This window comes from Mustelus asterias, chromosome 13 (genome assembly GCF_964213995.1).
Source record: "Mustelus asterias chromosome 13, sMusAst1.hap1.1, whole genome shotgun sequence".
NCBI classification, from domain to species: Eukaryota; Metazoa; Chordata; class Chondrichthyes; order Carcharhiniformes; family Triakidae; genus Mustelus; species Mustelus asterias.
The window spans coordinates 53,535,556-53,558,606 of record NC_135813.1 but is presented as its reverse complement, the minus strand read 5'-3'; the positions used below and the strand labels follow the sequence as shown (position 1 = coordinate 53,558,606).

At 46.0% G+C, this 23,051-nt stretch overlaps 1 protein-coding gene across 1 annotated transcript in view; it reads right to left on the bottom strand.

Annotated features, from left to right (window-relative positions):
• The window catches only part of upb1 (ureidopropionase, beta), a 152,441-nt gene extending 135,415 nt beyond the window's left edge, over positions 1-17,026 (bottom strand). Inside the window, exon 1 of the mRNA XM_078226774.1 lies at positions 16,837-17,026. Within this exon, the coding sequence (XP_078082900.1) occupies positions 16,837-16,940 (104 nt within the window). The 5' untranslated portion in view covers positions 16,941-17,026. The remainder of the gene's footprint in view (positions 1-16,836) is intronic.
• Between the last annotated feature and the right edge of the window lie 6,025 nt (positions 17,027-23,051).

The following is a 23,051-nucleotide window of genomic DNA, read 5'->3' as shown; positions in this document are numbered from 1 at the left end:
AAATTAAAGAAAGTTTTCACTTCTTCTGCGTGAAGAAGCCCCCCCTAATATTCCCTTTAAACTTTTCTCCTTTCACCCTTAACCCATGCCCTCTGGTTTTTTTCTCCCCTAGCCTCAGCAGAAAAAGCCTGCTTGCATTCACTCTATCTATACCCATCAAAATCTTATACGCTCCAGGGAATAAAGTCCCAACCTATTCAATCTCTCTCTGTAACTCAGCTTCTCAAGTCCCGGCAACATCCTTGTGAACCTTCTCTGCACTCTTTCAATCTTATTTACATCCTTCCTGTAACTAGGTGACCAAAACTGTACACAATACTCCAAATTCGGCCTCACCAATGCCTTATATAACCTTACCATAACACTCCAACTTTTATACTCGATACTCCGATTTATAAAGGCCAATGTACCAAAGGCACTCTTTACGACCCTATCCACCTGTGACGTCACTTTTAGGGAATTCTGTACCTGTATTCCCGGATCCCTCTGTTCAACTGCACTCTTCAGAGTCCTACCATTTACCCTGTACGTTCTACTTTGGTTTGTCCTTCCAATGTGCAATATCTCACACTTTAAGGGCGGCACGGTAGCACAGTGGTTAGCACTGCTGCTTCACAGCTCCAGGGTCCCGGGTTCGATTCCCGGCTCGGGTCACTGTCTGTGTGGAGTTTGCACATTCTCCTCGTGTCTGCGTGGGTTTCCTCCGGGTGTTCCGGTTTCCTCCCACAGTCCAAAGATGTGCAGGTTAGGTTGATTGGCCAGGTTAAAAATTGCCCCTTAGAGTCCTGGGATGCGTAGGTTAGAGCGATTAGCGGGTAAAATATGTGGGGTGGGATTGTGGTCGGTGCAGACTCGATGGGCCGAATGGCCTCCTTCTGCACTGTAGGGTTTCTATGATTTCTATGATGACTTGTCTGCGTTAAATTCCATTTGCCATTTTTTAGCCCATTTTTCTAGTTGGTCCAAATCCCTCTGCAAGCTTTGAAAACCTTCCTCACTGTCCACTACACCTCCAATCTTTGTATCATCAGCAAACTTGCTGATCCAATTGACCACATTATCATCCAGATCATTGATATAGATGACAAACAACAATGGACCCAACACCGATCCCTGCGGCACACCACTAGTCACAGGCCTCCACTCAGAGAAGCAATCCTCCACAACCACTCTCTGGCTTCTTCCATTGAGCCAGTGTCTAATCCAATTTACTACCTCCCCATGTATACCGAGCGACTGAACCTTCCTAACTAACCTCCCATGAGGGACCTTGTCAAAGGCCTTGCTGAAATCCAGGTAGACAACATCCACCGCCTTCCCTTCATCCACGTTCCTGGTAACCTCCTCGAAAAACTCTAATAGATTGGTCAAACATGACCTACCACGCACAAAGCCATGTTGACTCTCCCTAATAAGTCCCTGTCTATCCAAATATTTGTAGATCCTATCCCTTATCACACCTTCCAATAACTTGCCCACCACCGACATCAAACTTACTGGCCTATAATTTCCCGGATTTCTTTTGGAACCTTTTTTAAACAACGGAACAACATGAGCCACCCTCCAATCATCCGGCACCTCCCCCGTGAATACTGACATTTTAAATATGTCTGCCAGGGCCCCTGCAAGTTCAACACTAGCTTCCCTCAAGGTCCGTGGGAATACCCTGTCCGGTCCTGGGGATTTATCCACTCTGATTTGCCTCAAGACAGCAAGCACCTCCTCCCCTTTAATTTGTAAAGGTTCCATGACCTCCCTACCTGTTTGCCCTATTTCCGTAGACTCCATGCCCGTTTCCTCAGTAAATACGGATGCAAAAAAACCATTTAGTATCTCCCCCATCTCTTTTGGTTCCATACACCGTCTACCACTCTGGTCTTCAAGAGGACCAATTTTATCCCTCACTATCCTTTTGCTCCTAACATACCTATAGAAGCTCTTTGGATTTTCCTTCACTCGGTCTGCCAAAGCAACCTCATGTCTTCTTTTAGCCCTCCTGATTTCCCTCTTAAGTAGCTTCTTGCACTTTTTATACTCCTCGAGCATCTGATCTGTTCCTTGCTGCCTGTATATTTCATACAACTCTCTCTTCCTCTTAATCAGTGTTACAATCTCCCTTGAGAACCAAGGTTCCTTATTCCTATTTACTTTGCCTTTAATCCTGACAGGAACATACAAACTCTGCACTCTCAAAATTTCTCCTTTGAAGGCCTCCCACTTTCCATTTACATCCTTACCAGGGAACAGCCTGTGCCAATCCACACTTCCCAGATCCCTTCTCATTTCATCAAATTTGGCCTTTTTCCAGTTCAGAACTTCAACCTGAGGACCAGATCTATCCTTATCCATGATCAGGTTGAAACTAATGGCATTATGATCACTGGATCCTAAGTGTTCCCTCACACTCACATCCATCACCTGCCCTAACTCATTTCCCAATAGGAGATCCAATATCGCATCCTCTCTAGTTGGCACCTCTATATACTGATGTAGAAAATTTTCCTGAACACATTTTACAAACTCTACCCCGTCTAAACCTTTAACAGTATGCGAGTCCCAATCTATATGGGGAAAATTAAAATCCCCTACTATCACAACTTTGTGTTTCTTGCAGTTGTCAGCCATCTCTCCGCTGATTTGCTCCTCCAATTCTCGCTGACTATTGGGTGGTCTATAATACAACCCCATTAATGTGGTCATACCTTTCCTGTTTCTCAGCTCCACCCATAGGGCCTCTGTAGACAAGCTCCCTAATCTATCCTGCCTGAGTACCGCTGTAACATTTTCCCTGACCAACAATGCCACCCCCCCCACCTTTTATCCCTCTGCCTCCACCCCGCCTGAAACATTGGAACCCTCGAACATTGAGCTGCCAGTCCTGCCCCTCTTGTAGCCAAGTTTCACTAATGGCTATAATGTCATATTTCCATGTGTCTATCCACGCCTTCAGCTCATCTGCCTTCCCCATAATACTCCTGGCATTGAAATAGACACACCTCAAAAGATTATTTCCACCACACTCAACCCTTCCATTTGTGATTTTGCTTGAACTAACCTGTCTTTTTACCCCTGCTCCACTATCTGCTCTGGCACTCTGGTTCCCATCCCCCTGCAAATCTAGTTTAAACGCTCCCCAATAACACTAGCAAATCTCCCTGCAAGTATATTGGTCCCCTTGTAGTTTAGGTGTAACCCATCTCTCTTGTACAGAAGAGGTCCCAATGATCCAAGAATTGGAAACCCTGCCCCCTGCACCAGTTCCTCAGCCACGTGTTCATCCGCCCAAGCATCCTACTCCTGCCCTCACTGGCATGTGGCTCAGGTAGCAATCCTGAGATTACTACCCTCGGGGTCCTGCTTTTTAACTTCCTTCCAAGCTCTTTGTACTCACTCTTTAGGAGCTCCTCACTCTTCCTTCCTACATCATTTGTACCGATGTGTACCACGACATCTGGCTGATCACCTTCCCACTTTAGAATGCTGTGCTCGCGATCAGAGACATCGCTGACCTTGGCACCTGGGAGGCAACAAACCATGCGGGAGTCTCTATCCCGACCACAGAACCTCCTGTCCGTACCTCTGACCATTGAGTCCCCTATCACTACTGCTCTCCTCTTCTTCATCCCACCCTTTTGCGCTGTAGAACTAGACTCAGTATCAGAGTTCCGGCTGTCCCAGCTTGTCCCAGGTAAAGCATCTCCCACAACAATATCCAATTCAGTATACCTGTTGTGGAGGGGTATGGCCACAGGGGAACCCTGCTCTGCCTGTCCTTTCATATTGCCATTTCCTCTCCTTACAGTAACCCAATTTCCTGTGCTCTGATGCTTAGGTGTAACTACCTCCCTAAAGCTGCTGTCTATAAACTCCTCATTCTCCCGAATTAGATGGAGGTCATCAAGCTCCTTCTCCAGTTCCCTAACATGCTTTGCTTGCAGCTGCAGCTGGATGCATCTTTTGCAGGTGCTGTCGTCAGGGATACCGGAGGTCTCCCTGATCTCCCCCATCATCTTCAGCATGGAGGTCCAATATAAATCCAAGCAACAACTTGTATTTATATTGCAGCTCGAAGATAATAAAACATCCCAAGGTGCTTTCACAGGAGAGTTACAAAGCAACACCAAGTCACAAGAAGAGCTGATGGGTATAAGCTTGATCAAAGTGGTAGATGTTAGGGGGTGTCTTACAGGAGGAAAGAGAGGTGGTGGGGGGAGAGGAGGAAGGAAATTCCAGAGCTTGGGGCCAAGACAGCTGAATGAACAGTCACCAATGGTGAAATGATCAAAATTGGAGATGCTCGAGAGGCCAGAATTAGAGGAGCATAGAGATCACGGAGGCTCATGGGGCTGGAGGAGTTTCCAGAGATAGGGAGAAATGAGGTCATGATAGGATTTGAAAACAAGTCTGAGAAACATTTTTTATTCGAAGTTTTTCATTTTACATGTGCCACAAATTGCAACAAATTCCTAAAATCTAGTAATCATTATTCCACACAAACAAACAGAAAAGACCAGAGAATGTTCACACAAATGAGTCCAGTTATCAGTCATTGCAATCGTTGTAGTCGGCATCTCCTCTCATATGGATAAAGAAAGGATTATAGTTAATCCTGGAGGGTTTCCTTTGTCAAGAAGAAGGTCATATCTTTCCCTGAGATACCCTGTGGATGGTGTCTTGAAGATTCTTCTTCTGTTTGTTGGTAAGGTTTCCCTGGTAGAAAGTGGTTACTAACAGTACCGCTATACTCTCAGTGAAAATGCAAGGATTACAGCACAGAAAACAAAACAGGTAAATACCGTACAGCCCTCATTTCATACAACTCCTCAATGGAAAGGAGACCCACAAATAATTAAACTGCAGCATTCTTTGTTCCACCATCAGAGCTTGTCAGCTGACGAATACCATCAAAAATTAAAACAGATCATCCACATTTGCGTAATATAAGACAACAGGCAAGAAACACCCTGACACTAGGGTGATTTAGCATGGCCAATCAACCTAACCCACACACCAGAATCTCAAAACCAGGAGTATAATCTCAAGGGAACAAAGTTCAGGATTAAAGATGAGTTGCAGGATAATATAACCACCCAGAGAGCTTGAAAAGGCCAAAGCCATGACAGGATCATTGAGCAACATCCAGGATCCAGCCAGAGTTCCACTGAAGCCTCTGCACCTCCACCATGTCGTCATCCCAAAGCCATGGTAAAGAAAAGCCTCAGTCCTGGCAGATGGAGAAGACCGATTGCGGCCGGCCACCTCCACCCTTTCTCAACAAACACCAAAGACAAGACAATGCAAGACCGGTGGTCTGAGTCTTCGACCTATTTCCACTCCATCTGACGAAGGAGCAGCGCTCCGAAAGCTAATGGTATTTGCTACCAAATAAACCCGTTGGACTTTAACTTGGTGTTGTTAAAACTCTTACTGTCTTCGACCAACCCCAGGCCTCAAAGACCGGATACAATGTGCTCCATTGAACGCAAAATGCCCAGCCTTCAAGTCGAGATTGTGAAAGCATGGCAGCCAGTTCTCAAATTTGGCTGGGAATTCATCCCCAGCGCCCCTCAGGAGGCTGCGTGCACGGATACTCCTTCTCTGCCCCCATCTCCCCAAATCAGCCAAGATGGTCGACATAACCATGCAGCAGGATTTCCAAGGACTGAAGGTGAGTCTTCACTGAGGAGACTGCCCTCTTCATTGACAGGATTTGCCTCTCCACTTTACCGATTCCCTTTAGGATGTCTCGTAGCTCACCAGAATGAGCACCAAATATCTGTGCCGGGGAGCCGAGACTGTTGTCCACCCCATCACTCATAATGGCAGCCATCATCTCAACACCAACAGCATCACTGAAGCGTAGGCCCTCTCACCAGTAAAACCACCACTGTGAACTGGGCCCCACCCCAGCAAGGCCTGGAGTCAGACATTGTCACGGAGATGGAAATAGGTGATCTTAGAGGAGCATGGCTGTGTTACTGTAAGCTTAATATGCGGTCAAGTCCAGTTCATGCTGCTGCCAGGGAGACTCGGAGTCAGTAGCAAGGGAATAGTTTGTAGCATACCGTAGGACAATGCCTACGGTATTCCCAAACGCTGGAGCCAAACTCCATCCCCTTTCTCATGCTTGCCTCAGGTTGACACAGGAAACTTTGTTTTACTCTATTTGACTCCATCTGTTTGATCATAGAAACAGCCCCTTGCCATTCTCTGCCCAAGCCTCAGCCTCTCACACTGATGCTCCCAGCCTCATCACTATCACTTCCAGACTCTTTTCCAATACTCTCCTGGCTCGGTCTTCCAAACCCCAGTCTTCATAAATTTGAGTTCATCCAAACCTCTGCAGCCTGTATTATGCCCTGGTCCACAAGGACACCAGGGCCTATTCTCTTAATAGTACTCGCTGACCTACTCCAGCCCCCAAATCCTCAAATTTCTGTGTTTAAATCTGATCATGATCTTGCCCCTCCCTCAGCCCTACAGCCATCAAATCCCCCAACTCTGGCCTTTTATTCCTCAGCCCAGGGAGTGGTGGATGGGTGGTGTGGGCAGGGTCCAGGAGAAGGGGCTGCAGATGAAGCAGGAAGATCGGGCTCTATGTTGTAAACAGTTTCTTGTTGCCCAACCCCAGGCTGCCAGAGCCACAGAGGTGAAAAATCAACTTCAACAAAAACAGATCAGTTAGCCCAAGTTCTGATATTTTATCTCCTCTGTCAGTAACAGATCAGTTTCACTTGGTCACTGAGGCGGTTTCCAACCTTCAGGCTGCATCATAATTCCAATTTCCTTTTTAAAAAAAGCCCACCAGAAAACCACAAAGCTAACTTAAAGGGAGAAGCAAGAACGGAGAGTGTTCCTGCTTGAAGAAAGATCAGTCAAATCCCTGTACTTTTACAATCAATTGGATGCTATGTGGGAGGGGAGGGGTGGAGGAGGGCTGAGGGAGTTTGCAGGAGTGTTGGGGGAAGATTAGGAAGAATTGGAAGAGGAGTTGGGGGGGTTGGAGGAGGAGTTGGGGCTGGGGGGAAAACAGGTTAGCTACAGAGTGCATTGATTTGTAAATGTAGCATTTATTTGCAGCCACTTTCCTAACAGCAGTTCATTCCTCTGTGATTAATTATCCTGTGAGAATCAGCAATAGGCCTCCAATTCACTATTGCACCAGTCACTCTGCTGACTGCATGCAGCTGTAATGAAATTAAAACAAAACCTACATTCATATAGAACCTTCCATAATGTCCCAAATCACTCTACAGCCAATTAAATACTTGTGCGTTGTAGTCACTGGTATACTGTAGGCATTGTTATCAAAGGGGGAAGAAGGTTCGAGGGGCCGAATGGCCTACGTCTGATCATAACGTGCATGTTTGTATGCTATTCTGGGATGAACTGGGCAAGGTGGACTTTGTCATCCAGTACTAGCTGTGAACAGAGGCTGGAGTTCAGTTTGCTTAGTTACTGGTGAAAGTTTACTGTGAGTGGACTTTGTGGAGTGAAATTGCCAGGAGTATATAATAGGCTCATAGTGAATCAGTAAACTGTCTTACACGGTGCACTATTCTCAATGTTATTGACTTCAATCTTGTCATTTTATCTATTTACCCATTATCTCACTCCATCATGATGCTTTTTATGAGTTTTTGAGGTATTGAAATACGGTGATCAAGTTGCGTTGCATCGTAGATACTAAAAACATATTGCAGTCTTCAGATCTGCTCAAAGGAAAAACGGATATCTCTGTGAACCATTTTGTCCTCTGGCTGAGGGCTCCAATGCTTCTCGCTGACAGTGAGGAACTGTGTTGATCAATAATGCCACTTTGTTGCTCAGGAGTTATTTGATCTTTCTACCTTATCAGATGATTGATAAAATAGAATCTAATTACACCCCTTCTATGAAATAATTATATTGAATATCATGCATCCAGACAGGAGAACGTCTTCTAATTCTTCTACAGAATGGAAAAGATCTTGTACAGTTTATCCAGGTTACAAGTATCGAATTTTCCCCCAATTTACGGTCAGCATGTCCACATGGTGCAATGAGCAGAACATGTTAATGAGAGTTGAGGCAGTCGCCAATATCAGTGTTATTGTCTGCACAGTGTTAGAAATAACCAAATGGGGTATTTTCCTTTCAAATTAACAATATTGCACGATGCTGTTAGAGCAAAATTTGTACTTTCTGGTTTGTTTAGTAGTCACAAGATATTATCTATAGGTCACACACAAACTAACACTGTTATAACACTGGGTGGCACAGTGGTTAGCACTGCTGCCTCTCAGTGCCAGGGACCCAGGTTCAACTCCAGCCTCAGGTCACTGTCTGTGTGGAGTTTGCACTTTCTCCCCGTGTCTGTGTGGGTTTCCTCCGGGTGCTCCGGTTTCCTCCCACACTGCAAAGATGTGTGGGTTATGTTGTTGACCATGATAAATCACCCTAGTATCAGGGGAATTAACAGGGTAAACGTGTGGGTCAGGGGAATAGGACCTGGTTGGGATGTGGTCGGTACAGACTCGACAGGCTGAATGGCCTCCTTCTGTACTGTAGGGATTCTATGATTTCATTGCTGCTCTTAATATTAATGACACATGCAGCACTTTTGTAATCAGACAATATTTATAACCAGACAGGAACAATGGAGGTCACCATTTTACCATAAGACATAGGAGCAGAATTAGGCCACTCGGCCAAGAGTCTGCTCCGCCATTCAATCATGGCTGATATTTTTCTCATCCCCATTCTCCTGCCTTTTCCCTATAACCCCTGATGCCCTTATTAATCAAGAAGCTATCTATCTCTGTCTTAAAGACACTCAATGACCTGGCCTCCACAGCCTTCTGCAGCAAACAGTTCTGCAGATTCACCACTCTCTGGCTGAAGAAATTCCTCCTCATCTCTGTTTTAAAGGATCGTCCCTTTAGCCTGAGGTTATGCCATCTGGTTCTAGTTTTTCCTACTAGTGGAAACATCCTCTCCACTCTATCCAGGCCTCGCAGAATCCTGCAAGTTTCAATAAGATCATCCTTCTAAACTCCAGCAAATACAGACCCAGAGTCCTCAACCGTTCCTCATACGACAAGCTCTTCATTCCAGGGATCATTCTTGTGAACCTCCTCTGGACCCTTTCCAAGGCCAGCACATCCTTCCTTAGATATGGGGCCCAAAACTGTTCACAATACTCCAAATGGGGTCTGACCAGAGCCTTACGCAGCCTCAGAAATACATCCCTGCTCTTGTATTCTAGTCTTCTCAACAGAAATACTAACATAGCATTTGCTTTCCTAACTACCGACTGAACCTGCACCTTAACCTTAAGAGAATCTTGAACAAGGACTCCCAAGTCCCTTTGTGCTTCTGATTTCCTAAGCATTTTCCCATTTAGAAAATAGTCTATGCCTCCATTCCTCCTTCCAAAGTGCATAACATCATGCTTTTCCACATTGTATTCCATCTGCCGCTTCTTTGCCCACTCTCCTAACCTGTCCAAGTCCTTCTGCAACCCCCTGCTTCCTCAATACTACCTGTCCCTCTATATATCTTTGTATCATCTGCAAACTTAACAACAGTGCCTTCAGTTCCTTCCTCCAAATCATTAATGTATATTGTGAAAAGTTGTGGTCCCAGCACTGACCCCTGAGGCACACCAGTAGTCACCGGCTGCCATCCTGAGAAAGACCCCTTTATCCCCACTCTCTGCCTTCTGCCAGTCAGCCAATCCTCTATCCATGCCAGGATCCCTTAACACCATGGGCTCTTAACTTATTTAACAGTCTTCTATGCCCTTGTCAAAGGCCTTCTGGAAATCTAAATAAATCATGTCCACTGGTTGTCCTTTATCTAACTTCCTTGTTACCTCCTCAAAGAACTCTAACAGATTTGTCAGACATGACCTCCCCTTGACAAAGCCGTGCTGACTCAGTCCTACTTTATCATGCACTTCCAAATACTCTACGATCTCATCTTTAATAATGAACTCTAAAATCTTGCCAATGACCGAAGTCAGGCTAACTGGCCTATAATTTCCTGTCTCCTGCCTCCCAAACAGCGGTGTTACATTAGCTACTTTGCAGTCCTCTGGTACCCTCCCTGCCTCCAGTGATTCCTGAAAGATCACCACCAATGCCTCCACAATTTCCTCAGCTATCTCTTTTAGAACTGAGGTGCAAGTCCATCCAGTCCAGGTGATTTATCCACCTTCAGATCTTTCAGTTTCCCCAGATCCTGATGGCCACTACACTCACATGTGCCCCCTGATTCTCCCGGAGCTCTGGCATCCCACTGGTGTCTTCCACCATGAAGACTGATGCAAAGTAACTATTCAGTTCTTCTCCCATTGCTTTGTTTCCTATTATTACTTCTCCAGCCTCATTTTCTAGTAGTCCAATGGCTATTTTTGCCTCTCTCACCTTTTATATATTGAAAAAAATTCTTCCCATCTTCTTTTATATTACTAGCTAGCTTACACTTGTACTTCAGCTTCTCCCCCCTTATTGTTTTTTTAGTTGTCCTCTGCTCGCTTTTAAAGGCTTCCCAATCCTTGCTATTTTGTATGCTTTTTCTTTTATGCTGTCCTTGACTTCCCTCATCAGCCACGGATGCCTCATCCTCCCCTTAGCATGTTTCCTCCTCCTCCTCGAGATGAATTTCTGTTGTGCCTCCCGGATAACTCTCAAAAACTCTTGCCATTGCTGTTCCACTTGTCTTCCCTGCTCGGCTCCCTTTCCAATCAACTCTGGCCAGCTCCTCCCTCATGTCTTTGTAGTTACCTTTATTTAATTATAATACCGTTACATCCGACTCCAGCTTCTCCCTCTCAAACTGCAGAATAAATTCCATCATATTGTGGTCACTGCTCCCTAAGGGTTCCTTCACTTTAAGTTCCCTAATAAGGTCTTCCTCATTACACAACACCAAAGCCAGAATTGCCTGTTCCCTAGTAGGGTCTGCCACAAGTCCAAAGATGTGCAGGTTAGGTTGATTGGCCATGCTAAAAATTGCCCTTAGTGTCCTGAGATGCATAGGTTAGAGGGATTAGTGGGTAAAACATGTAGGGATATGGGGGTAGGGCCTGGGTGGGTTTGTGGTCGATGCAGACTCGATGGGCTGAATGGCCTCTTTCTGTACTGTAGGGTTTCTATGATTCTATGAAGCTGCTCCAAAAAACCATCTCTGAGACATTCCACGCATTCCTTTTCTTGGGATCCGTTACCTACCTGATTTCCCAGTCCACCTGCATATTGAAGTCCCCCATGATTATTGTAATATTGCCTTTTTTATATGCCTTTTCTATCTCCTGATTTATTTTCTACCCCACATTCCGACTACTGCTAGGGGGCCTGTACATAACTCCCATCAGGGTCTTTTTACCATTGCGATTCCTCAACTCTACCCACAGAGATTCTATGCCTTCTGATCCTATATCACTTCTCGTTATCGATTTAACTTCATTCCTTACTAACAATGCAACCCCGCCCCCTTTGCTCATCTACCTGTCCTTTCAATAGGACACATATCCTTGGATATTTAGATCCCAGCCCTGATCCCCTTGCAGCCACATCTCTGTGATGCCCATAACATCATACCGGCCAATTTCAATGTGCGCAACAAGCTCATTTACCTTGTTCCGTATACTGCGCGCATTTAGGTCCAACACCCTCAGTCCTGCATTGACCACCTCCCTTCTCATACTTGTCACCTTTTTTACTCTGCCTGAGGTTAGATTCCTGCCACCTTCTATACCCTCTGTTCTATTACGTGGTCTGGAAACTTTACTAACCTCTCCTGAGCCCTCAGTTCCATTAACCTGCACTTCTCCCCTCTCCTTCAACTTTGATTTTCTAATTCTCCATACAACTGAACCCTTCCCCCACTATTTAGTTTAAAGCCCTATCTACCGCCCTAGTTATATGATTCGCCAGGACTCTGGTCCTAGCATGATTCAGATGAAGACTGTCCCATCGGAACAGGTCCCTTCTGTCTCAATATTGGTGCCAATGTCCCATGAATTCAAACCCATTCTTCCCACACAATCTTTGCGATTACTACCTTTTCGGTTCTGCTGTTCATATCCTCTTAGCAAAATCTTTGTTCCTGTTCTATCTATGTCATTGGTACCTACATGGACCAGGACAACTGGATCTTTACCCTCCCACTCCAAATTCTTCTACAGCCCAGATGAGATATCCCGAACTCAAGCACTAGGCAACACAATCTTCAGGATTCTCGATCCTGGTCACAGAGAACAGTGTCAATGCCCCGAACTATACTATCCCCAATTACGACTACATTTCTTTTTTCTCCCCCCCCACTTGAACGGCTCCCTGTACCACGATGCCGTGGTCAGTTTGCTCATCCTCCCTGCAGTACCCATTCCCGTCCATACAGGGAGCAAGAATCTCGAACCTGTTGGACAAGTTCAGGGACTGAGGCTCCTGGAACCCTACCTCCTGGATCCCTCTACCTGCCTGACTCGCAGCCACACCCTCCTGTCCCTGACCACTGGCCAAATTCAAGGTATTTAATCTAAGGGGTGTGACTGCCTCCTGGAACACAGTGTCCAGGTATCTCTCCCCCTCCCTGATGTGTCAGTGTCCGAAGCTCAGAATCCAGTTCATCCACTCGGAGTTGGAATTCCTCAAGCAACTAACACTTACTACAGACATGCTCACTGGGAACCACAATCGGGTCCACCAGCTCCCACATCATGCATGAACAACACATTACCTGACCCTCCATCTCTATTTTATTTAATTAGTTTTTAATTTGGGTTTTAAAATTTTCTTTTTATTTAAATTTTTTTTTAAAATTATATATCTCAACACAATGTCTAACCAGTAATTTAAATGGGTTTTCAAATGTAGTACAGCTCCCTGTTAGCCAATCAAATCACAGCCCTTCTGTGATGTTGCTTTTAAGTTTTTTTTTAGTCCAAACTCACTGTCAGTTTCAGAGAATCAAGAGTAACCATTACTGACCAATCAGCACTCTCCCTTACAGCCTCTGTTGCCTAACTCCCTGTTTTCACCCAACTCCAAAAGCGCTTCTCGCAGTCAGAGCAGCGCTCGCCGCGCAGTCAGAGCAGCGCTCGCCGCGCAGTCAGAGCAGCGCTCGCCGCGCAGTCAGAGCAGCGCTCGCCGCGCAGTCAGAGCAGCGCTCACCGTGCAGTCAGGTTTACCAGGAACTTTGTGATTGGTGAATCGTGAAAGGGGAAAAATGCATTACTGAAGGGGATGGTGTGGGGAATAAGGGGCCCAGAAACAGCAGCACCAGAGACCATGATTGTTCTCCCTGTCCCTGGGCGTTGGGGAGTGGATGTGGAGGGTCAATGTTAGGAAAGAACAAAAGAAAGGGTGGAAATCAGTGCTGGGGAAAGCCAAAGGCTTCCTGGAGGGGCCTAGAGGGAGCACTCTTGCTTCTCCTGCCCAGAAAGGGTACTAAAGTGTGCATAAAGAGCCATTTACCTTGCAGAGGGGCAGCTTTATCATCACATTTCGCAACTCCTGGGAAATCTGCACAGTGCCAGTTGACTTCAAAATGGGGCAAGACTGGAGGAGCCCAGTCTAATTATATTAACAAGTTTCCCACCACTCCACCACACAGGCACCCCAATATCTACACAGCAGCCAGAGTATGTTTGGTATGATATGGATTTGTCATTTAACTTGCTTCCTCACCCATCACGTAGAGATTGATAAAAACCAATATTACTGAATATTGTCTGCATGAAACGACCCACTTCTGAGGTCTTGGAGAGTTGAGAGGAGAGAATTCTGACTGAAGAAGCTCTTGGCATTAAAGGAATGTTTACAATGTGCACCTTGAATCTCAGCTAGTGACATGTCACAGACTCATAAATGGGCTCTAGCACCCCAGTGGAAGCGCCAGTCTCTGCCTGGTCCTCCGGACATGGGCAGCACAGTGGTTAGCACTGCTGCCTCACAGCGCCAGGGACCCAGGTTTGATTTTGTCTGGAGTTTCCACATTTATGATGTGGAGATGCCGGCTTTGGACTGGGGTGAACACAGTAAGAGTTTTAACAACACCAGGTTAAAGTCCAACAGGTTTATTTGGTAGTTTATTTGGTCTAATGGTATTTGCTACCTAATAAACCTGTTGGACTTTAACCTGGTGTTGTTAAAACTCTTACTGTGTTTCCACATTCACCCAGTGTCTGCGTGTAGGTTAGATGGATTGGCCATGGTAAATGTGCAGGGTTATGGGGACAGGATGGAGGGGAGGGCCTGGGTAGGATGCTCAGACTCGATGGGCCGGATGGCCTCTTTCTGTACTGTAGGTTCTATATGGCATCCATGACTAGGCAACTTTGAATGGTTAGATGGCTCAGTTGGTAGTTCCAATCTACAAATGAACCCTCACTCACTCATCCAAAACTTTAAACAAGTGACATTTGCAGCAACTGTGGGAACCTAAAGTGAACAGCTACCTTCATGGGAACACAGTTGCCAAAGCCACACCCCACTTGGATCTGGTCTTCTACTCACTCCTCCCAAAGACTCAAACACTGGTGCTTACAGCTTCCTGTCACCTTATCCTGTTTGCCACCACTCTCTCCATAGAGCTTTCAACCTCTCTTTCTACAAATCAAATCTTGAGAACTTCATCTTCAGCCGTGCTCTCAATCTCATGCTTTCTAATTCATCCTCCATTCTCAACGCCCAGTACCTCGGAACATTGTCAACTTTAAAAAGATACTTTACAAGTTTTCATTATTCAACCGTGCTAAGACCAACAATTTCATCAAAGCTGTGGAATAATTAAAGTCATTGGCACAGTTTTCAATGTTTCATAATCTGGACTGGGTGAAGGGAATCAGTAAATATCCAGTTAATCTGTAAACTCAAGATTGATTATTAACAATATCCATTTTAGGGTCAGGTTAAGAGAAACACTTTGAACAACTACTTAGAAGGTCATTGGGAATTTTGAATGAAAGAAAGATATGCATTTATACAACACTGTATATTCCACATTCTCAGGATATCCCAAAGCATGTTACAGCCAATTCAGCATTCTTGTAATGTAGTCACTGTAGGACACATGAAAGACAACTTCTGCACAGCAAGATCCCACAAACAACAACGTGAACGATGTTAACCAAGATAAATATTGGTTTGGCTGGTGTTGTTTTCCTTAGAACACAAAAGGCTTTGGGGGAGGGGGGGGGCAGCAGATCGAGATGTACAAAATTATGAGGGACATGGACAGGGTGGATAGGAAGAAACTTTCCCCCTTGGTAGAGGGGTCAATAACCAGGGGGCATAGATTTAATATAATGTGAGGAGATTTAGCTAGGATATGAGGAAAAACCTTTTCACCCAGAGGGTGGTGGAAATCTGGAACTCACTGCCTGAAAGGGTGGTTGTAAGAAATCCATGGAGGCCAAGGTCCCGTCACCAAACGTTCCTTTATATACACAAGACATATTACACAACAGAGTGCTCCCTGCTTCAGCAAGCAGAGGGACTGACATACCTGCTTTAAATAGGGAACATGAGGCTCCCTGATTGGGCCATCAATTAGGACTCAATCAAGGATATCTTTGTGTTGAACCAAATCAAACTAACTTAAGAACAACTCAAAAAAGACAGCTCCCTAAAATGAGGGAAACCGCCCGAAACAAAAGACAACGCGGAAAGGAAACTTAAAACATCAAATTAAAATGTGATTAAAGGGGTCAATAACACACCCCAATTCCTGCGGTGCCCAGCAGGCATGGAAGGCTTCAGTGGTGCCCTCGGACGCCACATGCTCCCTTTCCAGGAACACTTGGTCGGAAACATAGCCGTAGTAGAGGGACAAACAGTCAGGTTGGACGACCCCCTCGATCGCCCGCTGCCTGGACCTGTAGAGGACTCAATCAAGGAGTTCATACTCTAGCAGGCCAACCTCATTTGCCTGACTGAAGTCATCACAGTGGTAGAGGCGCGAATCCTCACATTTAAGAAGCATTCGGATGAGCACTTGAAATGCCACAGCATACAAGGCTACAGACCAAGTGCTAGAAAATGGAATTAGAATAGACAGTTGCCTCATGGCCCACACAGACACAATGGGCTGAAGGGCTTCTTTCTGTGTTGGAAAACTCTATGACTCTATTAACTATACTGTGTCATGGGATCTTCGACAAGCAACCAAGCAGGCAGATGTGGTCTTGTTTTAACGCCTCATCTGAAAGATGGCATTTCCGACATTGCAGGGTGGGGGCAGGAGATGGTGATGAGAAAGCTGCATTTCTACAGCACCTTTCACAGCCTAATTCACTAATGTGTTTTACAGCTAATAGAGTAACTTTAAAGTGTGGTGTTGTCAAGTCGGAAAATACAGAGGCCAATTTGCAAACAGCAATGATAAAGGCCAGAGAATCTGTATGAGAGAAGCAGAATCATAGCAGAGGAACAGATGGGGAGAATTACATTAAATATATTCCCTTACTGGAGTTCTGTGCTTATTTTTACCTGGCTTAATGGAACATTGGGTGGGTAAGTTTTGTTAGCAGCAGAGTGTTGCTGTTTATTAAAGGAATTATAGAGCTAGATTCTGTCTTCCAGCTGTTTGCCCAGCCCGCGGTGCTGTCTGGGCGATGTAGTTCCCTCACCCAAAGCGCACAGCGGACGAGGCTGCGGGAGGACTACATTGTCCATAATGCCCCGCGATGTCCTCTGGGAGCGGTAGTTCCCTCACCCACAATGCCCCCGCTGCGCGGCCCGCGGTGTTCTCTGGGAATTGTAGTTCCCTCGCCCACACTGCACAACCGGCAGGGCGGCTGGGGAAACCACATTAACCACAAACACCTGCGACGCGGCCCACTCTCACCTCAGCTCTTTGCCGTACAGGATGGTGCGGAGCTGCCGCAGCTGCTCTGGCGGGAGGTGCTGCTCCAAACACTCTTCCACCGAGCTCATCTCTGCCGCCTCCATCTCCACCAATACTGCTGCCGGTGAGCTACCGTCCCGGAGCCGCTCTCAGCTCCACAACAGCCGGTGCCCCGCCCCGCCCGCTGATTGGTCCAAACCCCAAACCGCTCCCTGATTGGCCCAAACCTTGCCCCGCCCCTGAAAGGGCCAAACGGGGCGGGGCGCTGAGGGCTTACATTTGTGTAGTGCCTTTCACAACGTGGTAGGCCTGATGTGCTTTACAGTCAATAGTGCACATTTAAAGTATACTCCCTGTTATCAGGTGGGAAATAGAAACCAATTTGTGCATAGCAAGCTCCCACAAACAGCAATGTTATAATGGCCAGATAATGTGTTTTTGTAATGATAACTAAGGGATAAATCATAGAATCCCTACAGTGCAGAAGGAGTCCATTCAGCCCATCAAGTCTGCACAACCACAATCCCACCCAGGCCCATCCCATAACCCCATGTATTTACCCTAGCTAGTCTCATTGACACTAGGGTCAATTTAACATGGCTAATCAACCTAACCGCGCATCTTTGGATTGTGGGAGGAAACCGGAGCACCCGGAGGAAACTCACGCAGACACGTGGAGAACTTGCAAACTCCACACAGATAGTTAAGCCGGGAATTGAACCCGGGTCCCTGGCGCTGTGAGGCAGCAGTGCTAGCCATTGTGCCACCAAATATACAGAAAAGGGAGACATGAGGTGTGGTGGTACATGGATATGAGGACAAAGGAAGGTAGAGAGGATACAGTGAGGAATGAAAGAGAGAATGAGAGAGTAATGAGTGGTGGTTCAATGTGTAGCTCAGGAGAGTGATATAAAGCAAATACAAGAGATATATGTGTCCACAAAGACTATGGAATGAGGGAAGAACGATATGCAAGCTGATAGAGACAGGATCATGGGAGAGGAATAGGTGGAGAGAATTAGATAAAAGATACTCACTCAGTACTGCACTGGGATTTTACATATGGTAAAGAAACAGGCCATTTTATGTTTCTTCAAGACTATCCTCTACTCAAGACTCCCATCCTTCCTCATCTATATCTATCATTGTAACCTTCTATTCTCTTTTCCTTCAGTTATCTAGTGTCACCTTAATTGTATCTATATTTTTCACTTCAGCCACTCTGGATTCTCATTACTGTGCTAAGAAATTACTTTTGAATTCCCTTTCTGACATTTTGGCGACTGTCTTACACTGATGGCCCTTGTCTTTCCCACAAGTGGAAACATTCTTTTTCTATTCTCTGTATCAAAACCATAATTTTAACAACCACTATTAGGTTGATCTTGGCCTTCTGTTAAGACTTGTTCTTCCTTTTCTGAGATAGGTATAATCTCATGTTTGGTCTATCTTTCTTACACACCCTCCACTGCCTCTATATCCTTTTATCTTTCTCCATGGTTCAATTCTATCCCTCTAGAAATAAACCGTAATGTTTGGTTTGCTTTTTAAATTGTCTGGCTAAGCTGTGGCGGAGGTTATAGTGATTTGTATGTTTGTACGCACAGATCCTTTACCCCATCTTTGATTCCTATTTTCCAAGTAATGTGCCCAACATCTTTACTTTTCTCACCAAAATGTAATAACTCACACTTCATCTCTTTGCTGAAATTGATATTGCCAATGAGAGAGGCACTTGAGTAATAAGAGAGAGGGGCATTGGGAATTGGGAGAAGGATGGATGGACTGCATGAGAGTCACAGGGGAAAACAAATGATAGATGTGGGGACATGGACACTGTGGAAGTACAGGAGGGCACAAAGGAGAGCGGAGTGCAGGAACACAGCACCTGAGGTGTGTGGAAGGGGGTCATATAGAGATTGTGAGATGCACTGAGATTGGACCCTGTACATTTGAACAGATCCACCTTGTTGATGACCAATTTACATGAATGAATGAGACTGGAGCCAATTTGTGACAGGTAGGTTAGTTAAGCAAGTTGTCAAGATAAATGTTGGCCTACATTTGGCTAATTGTCTTGTCAAACAGAACAAGTGGATTTGGATCTGGGCAGCACCTTGAATGATCAGCTTCTTCTCTCCAGTATGGGGATCAAAGGTCAATTGATATTGAGTCAATGCCTCTGGGATCTTGGTATGATCTCCATCTTCCAGCTCCAAACCAACTGCAACAAATCTCTGAAGCTCACAGCTCCAAAAATCACCCCTCTTTCAAATCAAATTGGACCTCCTACACCACTGCTTTGAGCATGTCTCAACTCTACGGTTGTAACTGGACTAAGCCATCTTATTTGAAACAGTCCTGAACCGTGATAGCAAGGAGTTTTCAACTAAACAGTGGCACAATGGTTAACACTGCTGCCTCACAGCTGCCAGGGACCCGGGTTCTTTGCCCAGCTTGGGTCACTGTCTGTGCGGAGTCTGCACGTTCTCCCCGTATCTGCATAGGTCTCCTCCCACAGTTCAAAAGATGTGCTGGTTAAGTGCATTTGCCATGCTAAATTCTCCCTCAGTGTACACGAACAAGTGCAGGAGTGTGGTGATTAGGAGATTTTCACAGTAACTTCATTATAGTGTTAATGTAATCCTACTTGAAACATAAATAAACTTTTAACAGGAGCCTTGATAGATTTCAGGCAGGCAAACCATTTTAGCTGGTATGGATATAAAACTCACGACTTTGGCGTTATTAGTATCACGTTCTAATTCTGAGCGAATTCTTCCGGCGGAGCGGGCAAAGAGGGGAGCGATTTTGGAGGGGAGAGCTGGAAGATAAACTGAGTTTATTTTCAATTACTTTTTCGGAGCTTTTTTTAAAGCAGCAGGAAACCGGAAGTCGGCCGTGGGGAGACCTGGGTAATTTTGTTTTACCCAATAAATTTGAACAGTGAGGAAACCCGAGACATTACACATGTAATGTCTCCCAGCCTCCCTCCTCCACTAACCTAAAAAAAAGACTCGGTGTGAGAACAGGTAAGCTTTTCTTTTTCTAACTCTTATTATCTTGTTGGGAGTTTGGGTGGAGAGGATGGCAGTTAGGGCAGTTCAATGCTCCTCTTGCAGGATGTGGGAGGTAATGGTAAGGGACACCATTAGTGATCCTGCTGACTTCACCTGTGGGAGGTGCACCCAGCTCCAGCTCCTCACAGACCGCCTTAGGGAATTGGAGCTGGAACTGGATGAACTTCAGATCATTCGGGAGGCAGAGGGGGTGATAGATAGCAGTTATCGGGAAGTGGTAACACCTAAACACGAAGCTGGCTGGGTGACAGTCAGGAAAGGGATGGGGAGGAAGCAGTCAGTGCAGGGATCCCCTGTGGTTGTTCCCCTCCAAAATAAGTATACCGTTTTGGATACTGTGGGGGGGGGGATGATGTTCCAGGGGTAAGCCATGGTGACCAGGTCTCTGGCACGGAGTCGGGCTCTGTGGCTCAGAAGGGAAAGGGAGAGAATAGGAGAGCAATAGTAGTGGGGGACTCGTTAGAGGCACAGACAGGCGGTTCTGTGGGCGCGAACGAGATTCCAGGATGGTAGTCTGCCTCCCTGGTGCCAGGGTCCTGGATGTCTCCGAGCGGGTAGAAAGCATCCTAAAAGGGAAGGGTAATCAGACAGACGTCATTGTCCACATTGGTACAAATGACGTAGGCAGAAAGAGCAGGGGAGTCCTGCAAGAGCAATTTAGGGAGTTAGGTAGAAGGCTAAAAAGCAGAACCTCTAGGGTAGCAATCTCTGGATTAGTCCCCGTGCCACGTGCTAGTGAGGCTAGGAACAGGGAGATTGTGCAGCTGAACACGTGGCTAAAGAACTGGTGCAGGAGGGAGGGTTTCAGATTCGTGGATCACTGGGAAGTCTTCCAGGGAGGATGGGACCTGTACAAGAAGGATGGGCTACACCTGAACTGGAGGGGCACCAATATCCTGGCTGGGAGGTTTGTTAGTGTGGTTCGGGTGGGTTTAAACTAATGTGGCGGGGGGTGAGGATCAGAACAAAGGTCAACAAGCGTAGACGCTGGGGACGAGCATGGGGCCAAGACAAGGCTACCTAAGAGGAAGAGCAATTGGGGGAAGGCTGAACTCAGTGGGCCTGGAGGTCTGGAGTGCATCTGCTTCAATGCAAGGAGCGTAACGGGCAAGACAGATGAACATAGAGCCTTGATGCTTGCGCGGAACTTGGATGTGGTTGTAGTGACGGAGACTTGGTTAAAAGAAGGACAGGACTGGCAGCTGAATATTCTGGGGTACAAGTGTTTTAGGCGAGACAGAGGAGGGGCTAGAAGAGGTGGGGGAGTAGCACTACTGGTTAGGGAGCATATTACAGCGGTACAGAGGGTGCACAATTTAGAAGGATCATGTAACGAGACACTGGGTAGAGCTCAGAAACAGGAAGGGCGCAGTCACTATGCTGGGGGTATACTACAGGCCTCCCAACAGCCACGGGAAGTTGAGGAACAGATATGTAAGGAGATTATGGACAGGTGCAGAAAAAATAGGGTTGTTGTAGTGGGAGACTTTAATTTCCCTTATATAGACTGGAAATCCCTTCGGGTTGGAGGTCCGGAGGGGGAAGAATTTGCAAAATGTGTCCAGGAAGGTTCTTTGGAACAATATGTTGATAGTCCAACTAGAGAGGGGGCTTTACTGGACCTAGTACTGGGGAATGAGCCCGGTCAGGTCATCAAAGTTTCAGTGGGGGAACATGTGGCGAACAGTGACCACAATTCTGTAAACTTTCGGATAGTCATGTGAAGGAGGAAAAATATACAGATGGGTACACATAAGATGGTTGCCTGGCACACAAACAGTCACCTGGGAGAGAGACATTAAACGGACACTGACTTTCAGTACAGACAGCCACCTGAGATTAAAACATAAAGGACAGACAGCTATCCAAAGTTAAACATGCAGGAATCAAATCCTACAGGAAGCCAGCCAGGGCTTAAAGATAAGGACAATAGGGATAGATAATGAGATTAACTACAGGTGGGATCAGGAATACATAACTGCAGGAAAACCAATTACTGTAAATTACTATATGAATAGGCCGAAACTAAAAACCATTGATAGCCACTGACGTAGGAAATGTATCCATTCCTAAGATAATGCGATGTTAACATGTTCATGTCTGTATTTGTCTGTATTTGTCTATAACGATGTGTTAACGATTGATCACCGACTTGATTACAATGATGTGATAATGGCTAGATGTCCGGTCCATCTATTGTGTATTTCTTTCAACACCAACCAAGTAAACAAACTCAAATTAACTTAGGGACAAATTAAAAGGGGCAGCTCCCCAAAAAGAAGGGGGAACAGCCCGAACCAAAACCAAAGTAGAAAGGAAACTTAAAACATCAAACCAAAAGGTGATTATCGGGGTCGATAATACACCCCAGCCCCTGCGGTGCCCAACGGTCGCGGAAGGCGTCAACCGCGCCCGTGGACACCGCATGCTCCCTTTCCAGAGACACCTGGCCGCGAATGTAGCCGCGGTAGAGGGGCAGACGGTCGGGATGGACGGCCCTGTCGATCGCCCGCTGCCTGGACCTATTGATGGCGCGTCTCGCCAGGCCCAGGAGCAGGTTTCCATCTATTGTGTAAAGGGTATAAAGATAGACCGCTCCTATTGTCTCATTGAGGGAAGGTTTTGCTGCTTGTTAGTGCCTTTTCTCCACGAAGCTTCGTTAAAATAAAACTGTATTCTTGAAACCTTCAAGCCTGACCTAGTGGTACTTTTCCCACAACATCATGGAAAAGGATGAGTGTTGTCCTATGGGTAAGCTGCTGAATTGGGGGAAGGCTAACTACAGCCGGATTAGGCAGGATTTGGTGGCTGTTGATTGGGAGAGGCTGTTCGAGGCTAAATCCACATCTGGCATGTGGGAGTCTTTTAAGGAGCAGTTGATAGGAGTGCAGGACAGGCATGTGCCTGTAAAGAGGAAGGATAGGAAAGGTAGGATTCGAGAGCCGTGGATAACCAGAGAAATTGTGGGTCTAATCAAAAAGAAAAAAGAGGCATACATAAGGTAAAAACAGATGAAGCACTGGAGGAATACAGAGAAAGTAGAAAATAACTCAAACAGGGAGTTAAAAGGGCAAAAAGGGGTCACGAAATGTCCTTGGCAGACAGGATTAAGGAGAATCCAAGGCATTTTATACA